Raw genomic sequence first — 24,648 nt, 5'->3', positions numbered from 1 at the left:
TATACTTAATTCTAAAATATATACGAACCTTATAGTTAAAAGTTATATAATTTAAAAATAGCTAAAAGGTATGTTATATGATACATTGTGTATTAAAAATCAAACCAATTTTAGAGCTTAAATGCTAATTTAAGATTGACTTATATCTAAAAAAAGGGCATAAAATTATTTCAAGAACCAGAAATGTACAGAACCAAACTAAAACTGAAGAACCGAGAACTGAACTGAATCAGAACCAAAACACCGATGAATCAAACTGAAACCATACCGAAATTTCAATTCAATTCTAGTTCCAAGGTAGACCTCGAACTAAGACTGGAACATACTAATGGGTATTAAATGAATCAAAAAACAATTAATAGGTGTTGCCACCTCCACTACTATCATCAATTGCATAAATGGGTAGGTTAGAGTTTGTTTGGGTGACATTGATATGGGCATCCACACAATTTTAAATGGAAAAAAGAATGGTTAGATTGGTCATTTACACCCTAACCCAAAACTACCTAAGCCACTTATATGCCACTTCTATGGTACGCCACCTAACACACTCCATCCCCTCCGCGCCCCCTCTCCCCCCCCCCCCCGTGTTATCCCTTTTATCATTATGAGTAGGAACTATTATGGCTATTACAATAAAAAAAGAGCCATTTCATTATGATTATAATACCCAATTCCAAAACAAGAAATATCATGTCAGAAGTCTAAATTCTTATACACAATGGCCAATAAATTATGTATTGGCCATAGTTTGGAAGCCTGCCTCCAACTAGGGGTGAGCATTTGGTTAACTAAATCAAAATTTCAACTAATTGAATTGTTAACCGATTCTAAAATTATTAACTAAATCAAACCAAACTGAAATTGAGAGAAAAACCAAAATTAACTGCAACTGAAAATATTTGATTGATTATCGGTTATATAACCGAATTAATAAAAAAAAATAAAATATACATTTTATATTATCAATTAATTAATTAAATATTAATAAAAATTTTTACAATCCTTTTTTATTTATAAAAAGACAATAAATATGATTTAATATATAAGAAAATATTGCAAGTTAAATATTATTACAAAATAATAAAAATAATAATTATAAATTATATTATTAATAAAATTTTAATTAATACATTTATTAATATAAATTGGGTTATTCCGATTAGTTCAATTACCACATTAAAGGTAACCGAATCGATAATTTAAAATCGAAAGTTTTTATCATTATTAATCAAAATTTGAACCGAATCGAACCTACTCTCACCGAAATAACCGAATTTCATTGGTACAATTCAATTATTCAGTTATAACCGAATAATGCACATCCCTACCTACAACATTAATGAAAGCTATTATGCCCATAGAACCCCATTCAACGCCACTTTCAAGGTTTTGCTCACAAACTCTCTTTTTCGAAACAAAACTAAGAAAGAAAGAGATAGTATTTGAATGCAAAAAATGTACTTGTTAAATTAGAAAACGGGCAAAGTATACAAACTGTTGAAGAAGAAGACGTTGTATATTATATGATATACGTGTATTACTATATTATATATAACTAAGCCTTAATCCCAAATATTATATAATATGCATAATTCTAAAATTTATGTGGATCATATAGTCAAAGATTATAAATTTAAAAATAGCTAAAAGGTATGTTATATAATATATAGTATGTTAATAACCAAACCAATTTTAGAGTTTAAGTGCCTGTTTGGTATTGCATTTGGAGGACCAAAATCGCTTTTCTAAATAAAAATACCATTTTAGATACTGTTGAAAAAAATAATTTGGAAAAAACTATTTTATTATTTTCATATTCTTATAATTAAAACTTATCAAATTTGATTTTAAATTATTTTTAATACTCTCAATTTAGTATATTTAAAAAAGTGATTTTTTTTCAATAGTGATTCCAATAGCAATACCAATTATGCCCTAAATGTTAATTCATGTTTGACTTTTTATAAAAAAAAAAAGCATAAAATTTTTTTAAGAATCGAAACTGTACAAAATAGATCTGAGACTGAAGAATCGATAGCTAAATTGAATTGAAACCGAAATATTAATGAATTGAACCGAAAAATCATACCGAATTTTAGTTTGGCTCCAGTTGAAAAACAGTACACCCCTACTAATGGGTATTAAATTAAATGAATAAAAACAAACCAATCAATAGGTGCTACCACTACCACTACGGATAAATTTTGACAACCATCCCTGAATTTATCTAGTTGTAACATTACAGTCTCTCAACTTAAAAATGTAACATAAAACCCCGTCAACTATCAAATTTTACACAGTAAAATTCATCTAACCTCCAATTTCAAGTTTTTCAGTTAGACACTGACCTGGACAGTTCCAACATGAAGCCTAGTCAGTATTTCTCTTTTCTCTCTCAACCATGTGTAAATTGAATCATTTTTCTCTCTATAGACAGAATAATTTTTCATGCATAAAGAATAATTTTAGACTTTACATTAGAGAGGAGAGAGGATTATTGACTAAGCACCATGCGAGAGCTATTCACATCAGTTTCTAACTGAAAAATCAGTAATTGAAAGTCATAGAAATTTTACTATACAAAATTTGAAAGTTTAAAGGGTTTTATGTTATATTTTAAAGTTAAAGGATTGTAATGTTACAACTATATAAATTTAAGGACAATTGTTGAAATTTATCTCTACCACTACTAATCTATAACCAAATGCATAAATTGGTAGACTGGAGTTTGTTTGGGTTATATTGATATGGGTAACCACACAATTTTAAATGGAAAATAAATAGTTAGACTGAACATTTACACTCGAACCTATAACTACCTAAGCCACCCATATACCACTTTTATTGTACGCCACCTAAAACACAAACCCCCCAACACACAAAACCACCCCCCCCCCCCCCCCCCCCCTTCTCTATTACCCAACCATTACTCATCCCTTTTGTCATTGCGAGTAAAAACTATTATGGCTATTACAACAAAGATAAAGCCATTTCATTGGGATAAATTTCAACAACTGTCCTTGAACTTATATCGTTATAACACTACAGTCCTTTAACTTTAAAATGTAACATAAAATCCCCTAAATTTTCAAATTTTACACAGTAAAATCCCTTTGACTTCTAATTACTGATTTTTCAGTTACAAACTGATGTGAATAGCTCCCGCATGGTGCTTAGTCAACATTTCTCTCTTCTCTCTTATGCAAAGTGTAAAATTATTCTCTTTACGCATGAAAAATTATTCTATCTATAAAGAGAAAAAAGATTTAATTTACACATGACTTGAGAGAAAAAAGAGAAATATTGATTAAACTCCATGCTAGAACTGTCCAGGTCAGCGTCTAACTGAAAAACTAGTAATTGGATATTAGAGGGATTTTACTGTGCAAAATTTGAAATTTGATGGAGTTTTATGTTACATTTTTAAGTTGAAGGACTTTAACGTTACAACTAGATAAATTCAGGGATAGTTGTCAAAATTTATCCCATTTCATTACGATTACAAATACCCAATTCCGAAAACAAGAAATATTATATCAGAAGGCAAAAATTTTGATACACAATGGCCAAAAGATTATGGATTGGCCATAGTTTAGACAGCTTGCTTACAAAGCTAGTGCTACTACTAGACCCATAGAACCCCATTCAATGGCACTTTCAAGGTTTTGCTCACAAACACCCTTATTCTAAACAGAACTTTGAGAAATAGCAAAGGAAAGCAAATGTTCCATACAAACAGCATTTTATGAGCTTAAAGGTTGTGGACATAGCTTTATAAGCTACTAAACTTACTGTAGGCCTGCAATTAGCTATCTCTTGAAGTTTACGAACTTCTCCCGCACTTTAAACAATATATATATATATATATATATATATATATATATATAACCACAAATCTTATTGTCAATCAGAGAGGGAAGGGCAGAAACATAAACAATATTTGTCTCACATGACATTTATCAAACAAAGATAGTTGAAAACCAAGGGAGTGGTTATGCCATACACAGTAAGGTAGTAGATATCCCCAGTTATCTTCCTTTCATTCTTTCTTTTGTCCCCTAATTTCCCATCCCTTACTATAGACTCTATAACCTATTTTGTTTACAATGGATTTTTCTAGTACAGTGATGATTGCAAACTGATATAAATGCATAGTGTAAACTGATACACACAAACACACACAGAGGCATACCTTTTCACACTTAACATTCATTCCTTAACATCAAAATAAGACACCTCAATATTCACCAGTCAATTCTCAAAGGTTAAATTCATTCCATAAGCTATATATTGCATGTCTAATGAAATATGAATGTAAATCTAACAATAATCCCAACACAATGTGCACACTAAAAAAGTCATTAAAAGAGGACAAATTAGATTCAAAGAGAAAAAGCTAAAAGGGTCAAGTAAATTACCAATTGCATGAAATAAAGATTTCAAGACAGTAGTGTGTGAAGCAAACGGACCAAATGTAATGACAGGATATGAGGCTGAAACAATGAATTGAACAATTGATTCCTTCTTAAAATCAATCTCCTTTGGCGATAAATTAGGTAAAGATATGAGAGTGAGCTTAAAGATTTTTAAACAGTTTTGCTAACTCTTTACCTCACAACATTGTGTGTCGTCAGCAAGAACTCCACCATTTGGAAGAATAGCCAGCACCCCAGGATGTGATTGATACAAGGGTATAGTTTTAGAACCATAACCATATGAATCTGTGTTCCACGTGAAAACCTACATTTCTAAAATGAAACTGCTTATATTTGGACGTGAATCATGCCATAAACTTCCTAATTTGGTTTGGATAAGGAAGACTTTTTTAATGAATACAAATGGGACTTGTTTGGCGAATGTATGGTGCTGGGAATCTCTAAATACGTTGCCCTGACTACCACCCAAAATTATTTTGCCAGTGCTATCGTAATTTACTATCCAGAGATGAAACTTTTTCTCAATTGCCTAATTTAGAATCACTAGGTGCCATCAGTGGAACTCTAGCAACAATTCAAACTAACGGCTTATTAGATTGTAGATAGGGAATAAACATCATAGAAATTGTTAGTCCAACTGATCTGAAATGCCAAGAAAATAAAAATAAAAATAAATTAATCCAAGTCCAAGAAATTTCAAACTAAAACCATTTCCATGGTTGGAACAACGACAAGAGTCCTACAAAGCAACAACTAAAACACAAAGCCAGCTTGAAAACAAAATATTAAAAAGAGAGTACATCAAATATACATGAATTTGCATGTATGTCAATATGTGGAATGAAGTAGCATGTGCTACAGCCTCCGCCACAAAATAATAGATCTATTTGTAACCAATTGTTGCTTCAATCTCCATTTGGTCACCACCAAAATTCCCTGCAAAGTTTATTTCACAATTGTGTTAAATTAAATGAAATTATAACAAACAAAATGCTATAAACATAATCATTTTCTAACAGTAAATTGCATAACACAGTTTAATGCAACCACAATCATATAAAATAAAATCACCATGTCCTTCCATGTTATATAGAATAAAAAGATTTAAAAGATTCCTATTAATAAAAAGAGGGGAAAAAATGAAAATGCAAGGACTAAATAAATTCTCTCCCTGGGTGTTTATAGCCACAACATCAAAATTTACACAACTGAATAATCATGTCTCTTGAATACTATACAATGAGTAGAAGATAACACAGAGATCTTAAATTATTTGTCTTCCAAATTCATTCGCCTATTCATTTCCAAATCAGGCACTACTCTTGTACATCAATCTTTACACAAACAAACACTTACAAGTTTTCAAAACAAGTAGTTCAATTATTCACCATATGAACAAAAACAACAAAGCAAGCCTCCTCAAAGGCAGAACACTGCAGTGTATTCAAATAGAAGCTTGTTTGGATTGTGGAACCACAAAAATACCATATTATATCAAATCACTAGAATAAGTGCTTGCAAATTAATGACAGTTTCCTAATGACTTTATTTATGCTTATAATTATGGATGCATTAAACTACAAACCGTATTAGGCAATTTCCCATTAGAAAATTAGACCAAAATCAGAACAAGTATCATCATCATCTCTCACCCTATCGAAACCAATGACATGTTCACTCATTTCATGAAGAACAGTAGCTATATGACTAAATGCATCAGCTGCTTATTCTCACCAAAACAATGCTTAAGAGCTGTTAGGGAAAGTCAACTATATATTCCTAATTATTATGTATTCCTTGTATAGCCCAGTGTATAGGCAAATTTTTGTCTTTGAGAATTTTAGTTCTCTGATTTGAAATCTCCCAAGAGTCCTATGTCTTCGAACTCTATCTGTGTACCAAACCCACTGTGAAATGAGGTCACCCACATAAGATGATCTTTTGTTCTCACGTCCTACCCTAGAAGCACTGCTGGCCATCAACTGGCCTTCCCCTAGAATTCAGCGCCTGGAAGCACGTATGGCCTTCACGTGCCCTTTTTGTTCCATTGACCTCGCCCCACGCTCCAACACGTGAGGCTGTTTTCGGCGATCGTTTCAGCTCCGGCTTCCCCCTACTTTGTCAACTTGAAGACGGGACTCCACCCTGGTGTGCTACTGCCCCATTTGGTGACTTCTTGAAAGTGCTCCTGCTCATCCTTTGTGACTACAGGTTTTGTTTCATACTATTTTTGGTGCTGCTCTCTCTAGCTTGTGCGTTTTCTGTTTGATTCGAATACTGATTCTTGGGTTTCTATTTGTGGCACTAGGTTTGTGTTTCTTGGTAGCCTGGTGAAGAATTAAGTGATGCTTTAGTTAGCCTGTGGTAGTCTTATATAGAATGACAGAAAGTTAATCCATCATAGCGGATGTGATTCCTGTGATGAAGAAAATCACAGAACAAACTTACTGGAGCAAATTTTGTAAAACAGTCCGTGTGTATCTTCGAAGTATTAACAAAGATGACCATCTCACTAGTGATCTGTTACATACTACAGGGGGAGAAAGAGGAATAATGATAAGTAGTGTTAGTCTTGGGTAGTTAAGGAATTGGAGGGAAAGATACTTTACTAGCAACAGCATCTGTTGTAGGCCATTATGCCATTCTGTTAGGATGCAGTTACACTGCTCTTGTATGAAGGAGAGAACTTCTGTAATAAGGCATTACAAGAATCAATAACAGAATACATTTCTCTCTTTCACTCTTCTATTCTCTTCTCATCTCATCTTTCTTCTCTGTTTTGAGTTCCAATCTCTATCTAGAGATTGTATCAGATCTGGTCCATAACAATTTGATATCAGAGCTAAGTTGTGTGAGGGATTAGCTTTCTTTTTGGATTCGAAACACTGTGAAGGTGACTATCTGGAGCAGTTACTCAGGAATCAAGGATCTCTAATTTAGAGGAAGTTATTAAGGCTTTGCAAGAGGAAACCAGAAGGAATAAGGAGGAATTGAAAGAAGAAATTAAGCAAAGTGTGCAACAAGGAGTTCAACAAGGTATAATTGATACCAGAAATGTTCTTCTGGAAGAATTGTGATCCAAAATTGGGGGAAATCTACTTGGAAAAAGCAGAGGAATGCATCAGGGTGACAATAAGGAAGCCGATGCCTCTGTTGCTACTATTGGGGGAAGGGGAATTCTTTCCACATCAAAGGAGAACAATAATGTAACTCAGAAAGGTGATAACAATAGCTCTGGATCTGCAACTGATGCGGAAGGTATGTCCAAGATTTTACCCAAAGTTAAATTGATTACTTTTAATAGCAAAGAACCTAGGGCTTGGCTAAGGAAATGTACTAAGTATTTTGAGATGTATGGGGTTCCTGAGGAAGGGAATAGCAAGTTTATTCTTGATAGAAAGAGCTGATGCATATCATAATTGGGGTAAGGGTGATGGAGGTCATTCTTAGAGAAGAGTTTGAGAAAGAATTGTGTTGCAGGTGTGGGGATGAAGGATTTGGGAATGTAGTTGAAGAATTTCTGAGATTAAGGCAAGAAAGCACTCTTGAAGAGTATCAAGATAGATTTGAAGATGGAGAATCAGGTTGGAAAGAGTTATGCCTAACCTAGGGAATCTTCTTTTCTTTTTTTCTTTTTTTTTGTCAAGCATTATTAGTGGATTAAGGAATGACATTAGACCCATGGTTAAAATGATGAAACCAATTAATCTTTCTCAAGCTACTGAGGTTGCAAGATTGCAAGAACAACTCATAAATTCTACCAAGAAATCCACTCCTTACTCTAAACCCTAACAAGCTAATTTCATATTTAACACTTTCTCACCTTCAGCACCTCTCACCTATAAATTTAATCAACCTTCTCAAAGTTATCCCTATGCTCCCAAACCTCCAATTACAGACCAGAATTCCAATTCAAAACAATCAAATTCTATGCAGAAAACCTTACCTACTACCAGTCAATCTTCTGCAAATCAGCCCTGTCACTAGGACTAATTCCATCAATTCCACCAATCCAAATTCAATTAAGCAACCCAGGCCCTGCTTTAAGTGTGGAGAAAAATACAACCCTAGCCATCAATGTAAACAGAAAACATTAATGTCCTTGCAAGTGACTAAGAAGGAAAGAGAAATTTCCCTATTGCAGGGAAACGAAGAAGAGGAGGAAGAATGGCATGATGCAATGGAGGGAGATGTACCTGACAATGATAAGGCAATAACTCTTTCAGTTCATGCTTTGGAGGGAATTCAAAGGGCTGAAACTATTAGGGTTATTGGCAAGTTTCAAAACAGGGAATTTTCCTAATTCTGGTGGACAGTGGAAGTACCCATAGCTTCTTGGATACCAAAGTAGCTAGGGAATTGAAAGTTAAAGGACCTCACTATTAAAGACAAGTTCCCAATTCCAATAATTGATGATCCTTTAGATGAGCTTCATGGTGCTTTAATCTTTTCTAAGATTGATTTAAAGGCAGGTTACCACCAAATCAGGATGAGTCCACCTGATATTCATAAAACAACCTTTAGGACGCATCATGGGCATTATGAATTTACTGTTATGCCCTTTGGGCTAACAAATGCTCCTGCCACTTTTCAGGCTCTTATGAATCACATATTTCAGCCTATTTGAGGAAGTTTGTGTCAGTATTTTTTGATGATATCCTCATATATAGCTCATCACGGGAATAACATTTGCAACACATGGAATTAGTGTTTGAAGTGTTGAAACAACAATGACTGTATGCCAAACTCAGTAAGTGTCCATTTAGCAAAACTGAGATAGATTATTTGGGCCTTAATATATCTGGAAAGGGAGTTGCCACAGACCCTGCCAAGATTCAGGCTGTTACGTCTTGGCCAACCCTTAAATCAGTGAAAGAATTGAGGAGGTATTATGGAAAATTTGGCCACAATTATGGTATAATCAGTAAACCTCTTACTGATACGTTAAAAAAGGATGCTTTCCAATGGACTGATGCAGCTCAATATGCATTTGATAATCTTAGAACAATCATGTCTCAAGCACCAGTATTAGCACTTCCTGATTTCTCTAAGCCATTTACTTTTGAAACAGATGCTAGTGGTTCTAGGATGGAGGCAGTCTTGCAACAGAAAGGGCATCCCATTGCATATTTCTCTAAGGCATTTGGTCCCAAAACAAAGGCCTTGTCAGTCTGTGAGAGAGAGTTGTTGGCCATTACTTTTGTTGTCTCCAAGTATAGACATTACTTGGAGCAAGGTCCATTTTTTATTAAGACTGACCATGAGAGTATTAAGCATTTGATGGAGCAAATATTGCATACCAACTTGCAATTAAGGGGCGTTTCTAAATTATTAGGGCTGCAATACAACATCTTGTATAGAAAGGGTATAGATAACAAAGTTGCTAATACTTTGTCCAGAAAACCTGCAGTAGCAGATGCTGAATTACACTCTTCATGTCTCCTTACACTCTACTTGGATGACTCAATTGTCTCACAATTATGATGGGGATCCTGAAGCAGCAGAATTAATATCTCATCCTTCAATAGATGAGCAGGCTCATCCTGGATACTCTTATAAGGATAGCCTCTTGCTTTATAAGGATAAGCTGTATGTAGGGAGTAATAGGAGTTTAAAAGAGCATCTACTGGCTCTTTATCACAAATCTCACTTTGGTGGACACTCCGAAATTAATGCCACTTTTGTACAGTTAAATAATAATATGCAGCAAAGAGGTATCTCAAGTTGTTGGAACTGGATTATAAAATGCTATACAGGAAGGGTATTAAAAATAAGGTGGCAGATGCTTTATCCAGGAGGTCTATTGATGTGGGTACCCACTTTTAGGTACCCACTTTCATTCTATGTATTCAGTGGTAATTCTTACTTGGATGCAAAAGTTGATTGCTATTTATGGGAGAGCCTCTAATTTAATTAAGAGGCTGTCATTGGATAAGGATGCCGTCTCTGGGGATTAGGTGAAAAATGGGATTCTATACCACAAAGACAAAATGTATGTGGGAGTTAAAACCAATTTAAGGCATGGTCCATTTAAAGCCCACTAATTAGAGGTCTTGGTTGCCTATGGAAAAATGGTGGTACAATTCATCTTCTCACAATGCTATTCAAATGACTCCATTTGATGCATTGTATGGGTATGCTCCTTCTACATTTCATGAAGATTCTTCAGTTGATTCATCAGTAGGGGCTGTAAGGAAGTTATTAAAAGAGAGGCAGCACCTTAAGCATCTATTGAAAGAGAATTGACAAGTGGCCTAGCACAGAATGACACAGCAGGCTGACAAAAGGAGGACTGGGAGGGAGTTTGCTGTTGGGGATTGGGTTTATTTGAAGCTCCAGCTATACAGTCAAACTTAAATTGAAGTAAGACGAGTCCTTGAGCTGCCTGCCAAGTTTTATAGGCCATACAGAATTTTGGCAAAAGTTGGGAAGGTGACTTATCACCTGGATTTGCCTCCAACATCTGCTGTTCATCCTCTTTTTTCATGTGTCTATGCTTGAGAAGAAGGGCTTATAAAATGGCTTAATCTGTCGGCAAAAGATGCCACCTGGGAGGATAGTGCTTTACTGAAGGCCAATTCCCCAAAGTTCCACTTTCTTGGGGACAAGAAAATACTAGAGGAGGGGGTATTGTTACATATTATAGGAGGAAATATAAGAATAAGATGTGATTAGGAATTCTAGAGGAGTTGACGAGTTAGTAATTAGCAGGAAGCGTAACTAACTCTGTTGTGTTAGCTAGAATAGTCAGCTGAAGTATTTACAAGGCAGTTATTGTTTATAAATACTTCAACAATCACCTTGTTGTAAGTCATTCCAAGAATTAGCAAGAATACAGTCTCTCTCTTCTCTCTTCTTTCTATTCTTACCTCTATTCCCCTGTTTGTTTCTCTTAGGGTTTCATAAACCCTAACATAGAGCTTCTGGTGTTGCAAGAAGAACTACAGCAGGCAGCCCCTGAAAAAGCATTGCAGTCAAGCGTTATCACCAGGAACAGTCTACCAGTCTCACAAGTTCTCATCAAATGGCTTCACTATTCAGCAACATGCGAGGATGCCTCTTTCATCATGTCCCAATTTCCAGATTTTGCACCCTTCTTGGGGCAAGAAGGTGCTAAAGATTGTTACATATGTGAGGAAAAAGTACAGAAGGAAGAAGTCTAGAGAATAGTTAAGAGGATGAACTGTTATAGAGGTAGTTAAGAGGAGTCATTTAGACAAGAACAGCTGTAACTACTTCAGTTAGAATAACTGAAGCTAGCTGAAGCTGTATAAATAAGTAGAAAGAACACTTGAAATGATAACTGAAGTTCTCATCTCTCTAATTCTTTCTTCTCTCTATCTCTGCTATTAACTCTCTCTAAATTCTCTATTTCTTTTCTTCCTGATTCTTTTCTTTCCCAGTTACCTACAACTGCCTCATTAGGGATTCAAACCCTAACAAAGGGGAAGGCAAGAAGGAAACAAACAATAATCTAATCTTACTTTGTCAGTTATCTTCTTGTTTCCTCTTCATGCTCTCATGCTTCCAGTTATCTTCTTGTTTCTCTTCATGCTCTCATGCTTCCAGCTATCTTCTTGTTTCCTCTTCATGCTCTCATGCTTCTCTCCCTGCACAACCATTATCAAATTCCAACAAAAGCCAAACAAAAATACTACACAAATAAAAAAGCACTGAAGGATGCAACAGAGGAAATTTCCTCATACAAGCTAAAACCAAAATGATCCCATCAGAAAAGAATTACAGCAAGGTTAAGCCATTTCAGCACAGTAACAAGTTGGATGGTTCTGAACAATCAAAGATGTATCATTTATAGTAACAAAAACACAAAAGTAAAAGCTTACTGGGCTAAGGATATGGCAGTTCATGATATCACCCTTACTAATGAATGAAGTTTTGATCTCAAAACTGGCAGAATAGACAATTTTTGGATTAAATTCGGATGCACTGCAGTTGGTTTCCTCGAAGACAAACAATTTAAGATTGCGGGGGTAATCATCTTGAACAGTAGCAGGAAATCCAAAACCATGAGGAGACCCAGAGTGCAGATAACAGAAACGCCGATTCCCCAAGTGCAAAATAAAACTGCTACAATCCAACTCATAAAAAGATTCAACTTGTTCCGTCATTGATATAGTCTTGATTGGGAGGGTGCTGAACATTCTTGGATTTTGGTCTATATTAGACAAGGGCCCTAACCTTAAGATACGTTTGTTGATAAGTCCATGCAAACCATACAGGTATTTGTCGCTGCTATGTTCCCCAACTGCAGTAAAAATGACCAAATCGTCAGCGGTAATCTTCTCTTTCTCCAACTTCGTCGAGGATGTCCATTCTAAGGTGTCCAGATTGAAGACTGAAAGTACCCTGAAATTGTCTCTATCACTGCCAACAAAGAAAATAAACCTTCCGCCAACAAAGGAGAAGTGCCACCAGATCGGAATATCTATTGGCGGATCATCAAGAACCATCCATTTATCGCTCTCAGGATCAAAGCATTCAAAGAATCTGATAGAATTATCGACGGGCATCCCTTTCTCGTTATAACAAGGTAGAGTGAAGTCAACCGCAATGCTGCTACTAAGAACAAAAATCTTACCATCAGCCACAACTGCACGTGGATCAACTTTTCCGGTGTTCATAGACACACCCCTTTTCATCGAACCTTTGCCGTCAATAGGGTCAAAGATATACACATCTTTTGGCAACCATTGATCAAAAGGAGCCCTGGGATCCTCCAAGTCGTGTTCCCCACCAAGAAAGTAGAATTCAGACCCCAACTGGACGGAGCACATTCCTCTGGGATATTCTCGTTCCGGAAATTCAAGAATCGCAGAGAGATGATGAGGTTCCGCTGTTTCATCTTTTGGGATCTTGATTTCAAACATAGAGAGAACCATTTCTCCACATCCATGACGCAACAACATGTAAATCGTTGTACTCATTTCCTCGGCGAATTCGGTTTCGATAAAGGAAGAATAGGTTTGGAGCTAATCTTCAATTCGAAGTGTCTGAAGAATTTTCAGATGGAGGGCTTAGGCTCACAATTTGGGTATCGAGACGAAGGAGGAGAACATTGGGTAAAAATACCGTAAAAATGAAATATGTAATTTAAAATTAATTATAATAATAAATAATTAAATTTAGTTGATTAATAAAAATTAAAATTAATTTTAAAATAAGTAGAATTTTCTTTATATTATTAATTATATTAAAAAAATTAAAAAACATTTAAATAAACTTAATTAGTTGGATTTGAAATCTCTATTTTGATTAATTCAAAAATAATTTAATAATTCTTTTTATTTTAAAAATTTTAAACTTAATTGATTAGATTGATTTTCTACTTAACTTTAAACTTTATTTTATTTTATTTAAAAATTTTTAATCCTTTATATATTTAAATTTTATTTAATTAAAATTTTTAATATAATTTAAAATAAAATTTTATAAAACAATAATTATAGTTGTACAATCAATTCTTTTCCAAAATCATTACTTGATTTAAAAAAATTGATCCATTTTTTAATAATTAACTAAGTACACAAAAATTCACCTTTTTTGTAACATTTTTATTTTATAAAAGCTTGTGTATTTCCAATCCAAATTCAAATGTTTAACTTTATTTTTTTATGATATTTTTCCTTTAAGACCATTTTTTTAAATTGATTAATCATTGAATTTATAATTTAATTTTTATTAGTAAATTATTCTTTTAGTTAATTTATAATATTAAATTATAATTTATACATCTAACTTTAGAGACATTGAGATTGCCAATAATGCGCTTCATCCTTCAAATTAATTATAATTATATTTTTATTATTTAAATTAATTTTTAAAATTTATATAAATTTAAAATTTTGATTTTAGACTGCATATAAATTTAAAATTCTTAATCCTATTTATATTTAATTTCAATTAAATATAAAATTTTATAAGAAGTAATTAACTCAAATAAAAAAATTAATAAATAAAAAATAAAAATAATAATAAAAAACTACAAGTAATGCATTATTAATAAACTAATATTATAATATAATTTATTTAAGGCTAGAAATTATTATTCAAGACCTACTCCTTCTTACGTACAATTTGAAGAAAGAAGTTAAATTACTCAAGTTAAATATGATGCTGAAGCTATTTATGAGTAGAATTTAGATGGTCTATCTGAATATTAAACTTTAAATATTTTACAAGTAGCTGTGGCTTGTACGGCTTATAGAGTCAAAGTAAATTCTTATATTTAAATAATAAAAATTAATTTATTTTTATGCATTTATGTATTTAAATATTTTGATTTTAATAGAAAAATGTTAATATATTATTAAGATTATGTGTAAAATTTATATTTATAATTTATTTTTAATAAATAAATTTATATTATATAATGATAAACTAAAACAAAAAGAAATGAAATAAATCTATGAATATACCCCATTTTCAATCTTCCATGGGGGGCGAAGATAGGAGGAGCGATTTTTACTTTTAACATTTTAAATCAATTTGTGGGCATTTCTATAATTTCATTTTCATATTATGCATTTTTTTGTATTATAATTAATATAAAGGCCTTAAAGGACTGAAATTTTATATTATATTTGTAATATATTTAAATTAAGCAATAAAAAAACTACTTAAATATTAAAATATATAAAACATTTTTATTAAGTTAGAATTATTTTTATTGATTAATTAAATTAATTTTAATTTAAGTAATTAAATTTAACACAAATTTTATTATAACCTATAAATCATTTGATATAAAGGCACTGCATGGTCTTAGGGTTTCAAAAAATCACACCAAATTATATTAGAATCGAAAAAATTATTATTATAAGAATCAAATTATATTAAACTGAATTTATATTTATTTTTTTGTGTCACACCCTACTCCTCGTAAGATGTAACATGCTCCCATAGTACACCTAATAAATTACCGTACTTCGCCTACTGGTAACCCATTAAATATACTACAAGGGATTTTAAAGCAATTTTCGTTCATTTTTTTTAAATTAGTGGGTAAAATTTTTTTCAGATATTAAAAAACCTTATTTAAAGTCCAATATAAATCTAATTTTTAGATGTTTAAGATATCTGTAATTTTTACAAAAATTTCGGCAGAGTGCCGTCTGTATTTTGAGAAAACAGTTCTTCAAAACCTGAAAATAAAGACGCTCCCAATATATTTCTCAATCACAACTTCTTCAAATTCACAATCAATCTCAACCAATTTTTTTCAAGTTTCGAATTTCAACAATCCTCATTTCTCAATATCCAACAATCATCAAAATACCATTATTCAAACTCATTTCATAAATTAGCACAAGCAACTCAATACGCAGTTTAAATTAAATCAAATATGGAAACATCTCATTAAAGTAATAAAATTAATATTTACATTCATTGGAGCATTAAAAATTTAGTTGTACAAAACTTTATAAGTACATAAAATCTCAAGATAATATTATAATAATTTGTATTTGATTATAGTCCAAAAATATATTATAAAATATATATATATATATATATATATATATATATATATATATATATATATATATATATATATATATTATAAAATAAGAGTTGGTACAACTGCTCAACTGAGATTACATACATATAATTACAGCATTAAATCAAAATCTAAAATACAAGGGTATACCTATAATATACCCGAAGATAGTCTCAGTATGCCTTTTAGTAATTCTGCTCAGCTGCTCTATATTTCCTTTCACCTGCGACAGCATACAAAGCTATCGCTGAGTGGTGAACTCAGTGGTGCACAAACTAATAATTTAAAACTTAATACAAGTTATGCTTGACAATTCATAACAAATAAAAATTTAAAATTTCTAAATTCTTCAAAATTCATGACCTTCAGAAATCAATATTTCCATTCATGTAAATTATTCATTTGAATAACATTTTGATCAAATAGTAACTATTTATTTACATTTCTTTTAAATTCCGAAACAATACAAAAATATTTTGAATCACTGACAAATTATTTATTTCAATCACAATTTATCAAATTATGCATAATTTAAAGGGCGTTGCCAACAATTCACACAGTCGAACCCATGACCCAAAATTCAAATAGATGCCGTGTTGTACACCACGACATTTCACACTCTCCCAATAACCGAAGCTAAAAGGGAGAAACAAAGACTAGCTAGTATTTATGAGTACTCATTCAAATCATTCCCCAACTGGCAAGTCAGAGAGAAAGAAACTGGCCCCATCAAGTGGAGGAGTTATCTCACTAGACAAGCTAATGAGAATTCACAACATATTTTGTCATGTCAACTGTGGTTTCAAATCATATTCAAAACAATTTCTATTTACAAAGTGTTTACAAACCGTCAGCATATTTAATCATCATAAATTCATGCTCAAAGTTGGTAACACATAAAACTTAAAATTTAAAATCCTCAAAATTATGCAATAAATCCTTAAATGCATCGGAAAATTTACATTTAATTTATACAATTTCATTCAACAAATTAAAATCCTCAACACAACAAAATTTTAAATCATAAAATAAACTTGTTCAAATCAATTTAGAAGTGAAAAAGTAACAAAATAGTTAGTTGTGCATAAACCTTATACGAGTCGCCTCTTGGCCTTGACTCGATGTCTCGATTTCTTTCTCAGTGTTCTTTTCAACTGAAACACACAGTTTCACAGTATTTCAGTATCATAACTCATTGTAAATCCAAAAATAAATTCAAATTCACTTTTATCTAGCTCTAATGTGCTAAACTTGATGTTCTGTAATTTTTGTGTTTTGGGGTTACTATTCACTACACTATTCAAGTCAATTTGTTGACTTTCTAAGGCTTAATAGGTATGGGAATTCCAACTTCACCCACATACCACATTTTGGTCACTAAATTTGTTGGTTTTGGTTGTTTACTCAAATTCTAAGACTTTTAGGTAAATTTGCAAATTTTCAGTTTTGGTGTCTTAAGTTGCACTATTCCATTGGTCATTTTACTGTTGGAATTTGGCAAAACTTTCTTCATAGAAAATGTTTCCTATTGTCTTAAGTTTATTCTCCTTTTTGAATCACTCCAATTGGAGTTTTGTAACTCAAGTTATAGTCATTTGAACTATGGTTGCCGGATTGGACTCAACCCAGATTTTCTGAGCAATTTTTGGTTCTGGCAGTTTTAGGTCACCAAATTTGGGTGGCCAAATAACTTGGTTAATTGCATAATTTGGGTTTGTGTTCTTCATGAAAGTTTTAGGTCTATATCTCAACTATCCACTGGTAAAAGTTCAGGTCATTTAGACCTGCCTAGCTCAAGTTCTGGCCAAATGAACAAACACTGTTCATTTGGTCAGTTTGTACAGGGCAGACTGAGAATTTTCGGATTTGGTTAATTTGTTCACTAGGTTTTGGTCACTTTTTGGGCATGGTTCCTAAATGAAAAATGTGTCATTTTGTGTCTATTTTCATTCCCAATTGGCCTCACACCAATTGGACTTGTAAATTTTCAGTTTTGGTCCCTCAAAGGGACCTTGGTCATGCTGCCAGCAGCATGACCACATTGAATCCGAATTTGGTTTTGGTTCAAACACTTCTAACACATTCCATTTGGTCACAATTGACCATTTCTCCCTTCAAACTAGGTCCAAGACATCATTTCACCATTTCTCCAAATTTTTGCCTCTAAACCCTAGGTGTCCAAAACCCTAGTTCACCAATTAATTGCATTTAACCAATTCAATGCATATCAATTTCACTACCACATTCATACAAGCTTGCCTAACATATTAAATTCAATCAAAATACAAGCATATGCATAGTAACCCTAGTTGGCCAAATTTTCAGTTTGGTCCTTCACAAATGTTTTTATTTCATTTTAAGTTAAGATCTAAGTTACCTACACCAAGAACACAAATATTAAACATAAATTTTCAATTTAAATTCACTAACCTTAAACTTTGAATTTCAATCTTCAATTCCACCTCTCTTTCCTTCTTTCTTTCTTGCTCAATCCTCTTCTCAAGTGAGGTTATCAAGTTCTAATGGATTAATTTGGGGTCAAGGTAAAGTTTAGTAGGAGTTTTGAAGCTTGAACTCAAGCTTCAATGGAGTTTCTTCCATGGTAGCTTAGGGAGAGGTGGGGCGGCAACTTAGGTGAAGGAAGAAGACTTTTTGGTTTTTTTTTTTTTCTTTCTTTTCTTGTATTTTTATCTCTTAGGAAGACCATAAATCAATTTAATTAAATTTATTAATTATAACATTTATAGCATCATGCATGATGTCATCTCCCTTCAATTTTTCATTTTCTTCTTTTTTTTATTTTTCTATTAGTTCTTTAATTTAATTCCCGACTCCAAAATTTTCTTTTCTCTGATTTTATTTGATAGTTAGGTCAGAAGTCAGCTCTCTGGGTCAATTGACCAAATTGCCCCTCACCGGTTCAATCCGGTTTGCAAATAATTCAATATTTCTTCCGGATCAATGACCTAATTATTTGACTGACTTAACAATTCTTTTTCGTGATTTTCTCTTTTCCAATGTGTTCGCAATGGTCCTAATGACCGTGGCATCACATTTTACAATTTGAAATTTGACTTTAAATCGACTTCGCAGTCCTTCCCGAGAAGGTCACCCATCGCTATGACTCTCGACTCGTTTAACTTCTTATGTTCTGTTTTTCTTATTCATACTTAACTAATTGGAAATTACTAATTATTTGTGTTTATAGCTTATCTAATTGTCTTAAGGGTGGTTCTAATCCCCTTAATTGTCCGGACCGACACCGGTCACCGGAATAGTGAAATATACCAGGCTATACAAATAGGGGTGTTACATTTTGGTTCAGTTTTGATTATCTATAATCGAATTATAACCGTATAAAAATAATATTTAATTAGAATTTAATAAAAAAAGGATATATATATATATATATATATATATATATATATATATATATAATTTTAATAAAATTATATATATCTATATGTAATTAAGGTTGTCATATATAGAGATTGATTGCTAGGAAGTGCACTTTGCTATTCTATCGACTATAGAAGATTGGTCAAACTTTGGAGAGATCATGTCAAATTATAAATTGTTATTGTCTTAGGAGGTTAGCGTGTCCTTTGTTTGGGTAATACAACCCACTAAATATGTTCCACGGAAAAATATCATTCTTGATTCATCCACAAGTGGCAATTTTCAACATTGTCTAACAGTAGAAATGGGGCAAGAAGCGATGAATAGGGTTGAGCACATTTCGGTTCAAACCGAAAAACCGAACTGAACCGAATCAATTTGGTTCAATTGGTTCGGTTTTAAAATTTAATCGGTTCGGTTTTATATTATAAAAATTTCAGTTATTTCGATTCGGTTTTGAAGAAAAAAAATCGATTAAACCGAACTGAATCGAATAGTAATTTTATATATTCAAATCGAACCAAATCGATTTTTGAATTGATTTATTTTTATAAGAAATTTATGAATTATATTTAATTTTATATATATAAATTGTTTAATTTCATTGATCAATGGTTATTAGGTTCAAACTAAAGTCAAAATTAGATCAAGTAACTTGAAAATCAAGTCTAAATTAAAAATTAATCAAAAATTAAAACTGATCAGTTTGAACCAAACCGAATCGAAATAGAACTGTTCGGTTCGATTCAATTTTTCATCCATTTTGGTTCGGTTTTGTTTCTAAAATATATAATTTGATTTTCATAATTTAATCCGGTTCGGTTCAGTTTGAACTGAATACTCAACCCTAGCAATGAGGCAAGGAAAATATGATCACATTGAGCTTATTCAACGAAAAAAAAAATGAGAAGCATTTAGCCATATAGTAACCTAACATTTCAATTTAATTAGGATTGAATTTATCATACAAAGGATATAAGGGAAACATACCTGGTCAAATGTGAAATAGTGAAAACCATCCATATAGTCAATGTCCATGCATATGACATCACAAAGAATGCCCTTCTTCCTTAGTGTTCCGGCAATTTTCAAGTGCAAAAGGCTCAATAACAAGAAAAAATGATTTATGATGTCTAACTATCAAAGGCCCATAGTAAAAACTATAAACAAAACTTTGCAAAAGGGGACTATTAAAACTTGACTTTCCATAGTTATAACTCAATAAAAACAATTTAGCTTAAGATCCCATAGTGGTCAACATACTGACATGCATCAACACCGTACCTCACGAACCCTCATATCATAATCATAGCTCCAACGGCATTTTTCATAACCTAAGGCCCACTGGGGCATAAAAATAGTTCTTAAATATAGATATGCAACATAAATCACTATCAAAAAGTTATTCAAAAAATAAGACAGAAAAGAAACAACTAGAAGTTACCTAAAAACTACACAAGTTATCAAATGTAATTGTGTAACACTTTGAGTAAAACTCACCATGCAATTCTTTTTTTTTTTTTCTAAAATTAGATACAAATGCCATGATCTTTGTTCGAATTTCAACCCATGACTCCTCCTCTTCACCATTTCTACCAACTATTAGTATATTAATAGTCATGCTATTCAAAATATTTGCAAATACCAATCTTCATTTAGGTTTAACTAATAAAAGTCGAGGAAAAATATGTACCAACAAAAATTTTGCCCGAATTTATTTTACCTCAAAATTTAATTAGGACTGAATTTAAAGGTAAATTAAATAAAAGCTCACTATGCATTATGGTTCTTAAAAAAGAGAAGAAATTAAGATGATAAGAGGAGGGGGGGGGGGGGAGAGAGAGAGAGAACCAATATAACTCCAACAATAGTGCAACCATGAGAGTATTAATTGATGTAAGGTACATTGAATGGAGCATTTCACATTTCATCATTAAATAATCTATATATATATATATATATATATATATGAAGTAGAGATGTATTCCCAAGAAAATGACATGTAGCACTTTCCTTGTAAACTTGCCATGTGTCACCTTGCATAAACACTTTATTTTATATTAATTATTATTTAATTTTTTTATTTCTCTTTTAATTATTATTATTATTTACAATACTACCTTATTATTTAGGAGTGTGTAATCACTATTTTGTGAGTGAATACACACATACATTGAAAACATTCAATAATTTATCATATGTATTATAATACTTATTAATTTATAGATATTATATAGTGTTTGTATTACAATTATACAAATTTCATCATCCACATAATAAAGAGAGTTTAATTCTATTGCTCATGCATTAGCTAAATTAGCCCTCTCTCAATTTTAATTTTAATTAATTTCTATTATACGTACAATAGTATATCATAACCATTAATGATAGATTTCATATGCATTCCCATATAACAGGATCGAAACCATTTAGATGGGATTGGCGACTTCGTTCATTGCTAGGCTTGTAACCATTGATATGTTACCCTATTAGTTTTTCAAATGCAAATTTTTTTTTTCTTAAAGAAAAATAATTCAATAACTTTTATTAAAATGAAAAATCACTAAAAAGAAAATGAATAGTCACATATGGGAGTTTATCAGATTAAATTATAGTTATTTTAATCATATTTATTTATAATTTCATGTTTATATATATATATATATATATATATATATATATATATATATATATATATATATATATATATATTATGATAAGATATCTAATATTATAAAACAATCATTACATAATTTCAACACATATTAACTCTCATGACTAAATACAACTCAACTCAACTAAGCCTTTATCCCAAAAATTTGGGGTTGGCTATATGGATTCGCTTTCTCCACTCTGAACGATTTTGGGTTAAATCCTCAGAAATGTGTAATGCTTATAGGTCATGTTGTACTACTCTCCTCCAAGTCAATTTAGGTCTACCCCTTTTTTTCTTTTTATCCTCTAACCTAATGTGTTCTACTTGTCTAACTGGAGCCTCCGTATGTCTACGCTTCACATGACCAAACTACCTCAATCTCCCTTCTCTCAACTTATCTTCAATTGGCACCTCTCATGACTAAATGATTTGTTAAAATTAATTAAATGGTTAAATATTTATGTGATAAAATAAAATGATAAAAATAAAATATAAATTGAATAAACGTGTTCTATAAATTTTATCATAATTTCATCATTATAATTATTAGTTATTTATACACACATTTTTACGCTTTTATTTATATATATATAATTCAAGAAAAGTATAAAAAAAAGTGTCTTTTGATTTCGCACTTTTAACAGTTACATGTAGGAAAAAGTTTCTTTTTCTTTTATTTTCAAATTTCTCATTTATCTGTAAATTAGTGAATTTAGAGAAATTAAATTTATTTTTTTATAAAATATTTATTATTTATTGGCAAAATGATAAAGAAAAATTAAAAATAAATTTAATTCAATCATTATACAATTTTAATTTGGAAAAAGTTATACCCTTTACTTTGGCAATAAAATTTTTCCATTTAATGATTTTAAGTTATAAAACAATGGCCATAAGTTACAAATCAATAGCCACTAAATATAATTTATTATTTTTAATATAATTAATTAAAAATAAATTAAAATATTAATATAATAGCATTAAAAGAAAAAAATAATAATAATTAACAAATCAAGCTCTCTTTAGAAAGTGTCATGTGACAGCTTATAAATAAAATTTGGCCTGATTTATATATATAGATAGATAGATAGATAGATAAATTACTCTTCCTTATAATTTACAATAAATACTTAAAGATTATTTATATTTTTATTTTTAATAATCAATAATTATAAATTTGTCAAAACAATTAAAATGTATATATTTTAATTACAATTTAATTAAATTACAAAAAGTATATATTTTAATTAAAATTTTATAACACAATCAATAATATATATATATATATATATATATATATATATATATATATATAATGAAAATGAAAATAAAAAAATTAAATAAAAAAAAGAAAAACACTATTTTTATTTATATTGTTTAGTTATCTTCTATAAGTGGATATAAATAACCGGTATAAGTGGATATAAGTAACAGGTTTATAAAATTTATTTTAGCATTTCACTATTTATATAATACTAGGTTTGATTTAGCAAAGCGTAATGTAATGTAATTAATTATGTAATACAATTAAAATTATAATATACTTATTATTACATTTTCATGTTTAATTATAAAATAAAAATATTATTATAATGTAATGATGATTTTAATTTTAATATTTAAGTTATTTCTAGTGTTAATAATAAATAGTAATAGTTATATTGATTAATAGTTGAGTACTAATGGTAGTTAAGTGATGGTGGTGGTAACAACAGGAATTAGATGATAATGGTAGTGGCTAAGTGGCGTTGGTGGTTATGTGATTACTACGGTGGTCAAGTGAAGGTCATGATGATAGTAACGGTAATAAAAAGGGTAGTGGTGATAAAAGTAATAATGACAGTAATAATACTAATAATAATGTTGGGGATAAATGAAAATAAGTCAAAAGTAATTGTGCTTGCGCATATTTTTTTATAAGCCAATTGTATAAAATATACAAAATGTTTGGATGAATTCACATTTATATCCATAACTTTAATATGTGTGTAAATTAGTCATCCAATGGGTGAAATTAAATTTGAAAAATTAGCGATAAATTAAAATATAGTATTTGAAATTTTATTTGACTAGCAAATAAAAGTTTTAGATATATTCATGATTTAACGTAAACATTTGATATTTTTAGTTCATTAATTAAATTTTATATTTTAAAAAAATATGCATTTTATATTTATTTTTAATTGAAAATTTATAATTAAAAAAAATATTTTTATTAATTAAAATTAACGTAATTATCTTTTAAATAAAATCAAACAAATCCATGTATTCAAATATAAACTGTAAAATAAATTCATACATTTTTTGCAAAGCAATTTTAAAAAGAATATATAATTGAAAAAAATATATCTTACATGGATTATAACATTCGTTAAATAAAATGTGTATTTTCTATATAGTTTATTTTAATTAACATATATAATTTATTTAATGGATTATAATTCATGATAAATTCGATTTAAATAATTTTTTTTACTATTTTTTTCTTTTCTTTTTTTTTTTTATTCATTGTGCAGAGAATATTAGAATTGTAGAACTATGCATATTATTACATTGATTTTTTTTTTATCTTCTTCGATTAAAATTTAAACTCATTGATATATTTTTTCAAAATTTAGTAAAAAATTAGTGAAAAAATT

At 30.7% G+C, this 24,648-nt stretch overlaps 1 protein-coding gene across 1 annotated transcript; it reads right to left on the bottom strand.

Annotated features, from left to right (window-relative positions):
- Positions 1-5,087: 5,087 nt before the first annotated feature.
- Positions 5,088-13,539, bottom strand: LOC110646600 (uncharacterized). The gene is made up of 3 exons (XM_058136472.1): positions 12,284-13,539; positions 11,924-12,049; positions 5,088-5,375 (listed from the first exon to the last, which is right to left on the bottom strand). The coding sequence occupies exons 1-2, from the start codon at positions 13,382-13,384 to the stop codon at positions 11,951-11,953; spliced, it is 1,200 nt and encodes a 399-aa protein (XP_057992455.1). The 5' UTR covers positions 13,385-13,539; the 3' UTR covers positions 5,088-5,375; positions 11,924-11,950.
- Positions 13,540-24,648: the final 11,109 nt, after the last annotated feature.

The sequence above is a fragment of the Hevea brasiliensis genome, chromosome 15 (assembly GCF_030052815.1).
Source record: "Hevea brasiliensis isolate MT/VB/25A 57/8 chromosome 15, ASM3005281v1, whole genome shotgun sequence".
NCBI classification, from domain to species: Eukaryota; Viridiplantae; Streptophyta; class Magnoliopsida; order Malpighiales; family Euphorbiaceae; genus Hevea; species Hevea brasiliensis.
This window is presented reverse-complemented; position numbering and strand designations above follow the sequence as displayed.

What these genes read in the sequence shown, in the direction of transcription:
- LOC110646600 (XM_058136472.1), bottom strand. Translation starts at nt 13,384, where the DNA reads ATGAGTACAACGATTTACATGTTGTTGCGTCATGGATGTGGAGAAATG. An exon ending in ACTGCCATATCCTTAGCCCA is followed by an intron (nt 12,050 to 12,283) that starts GTAAGCTTTTAC and finishes ATGGTTGTGCAG; the next exon opens with GGAGAGAAGCATGAGAGCAT.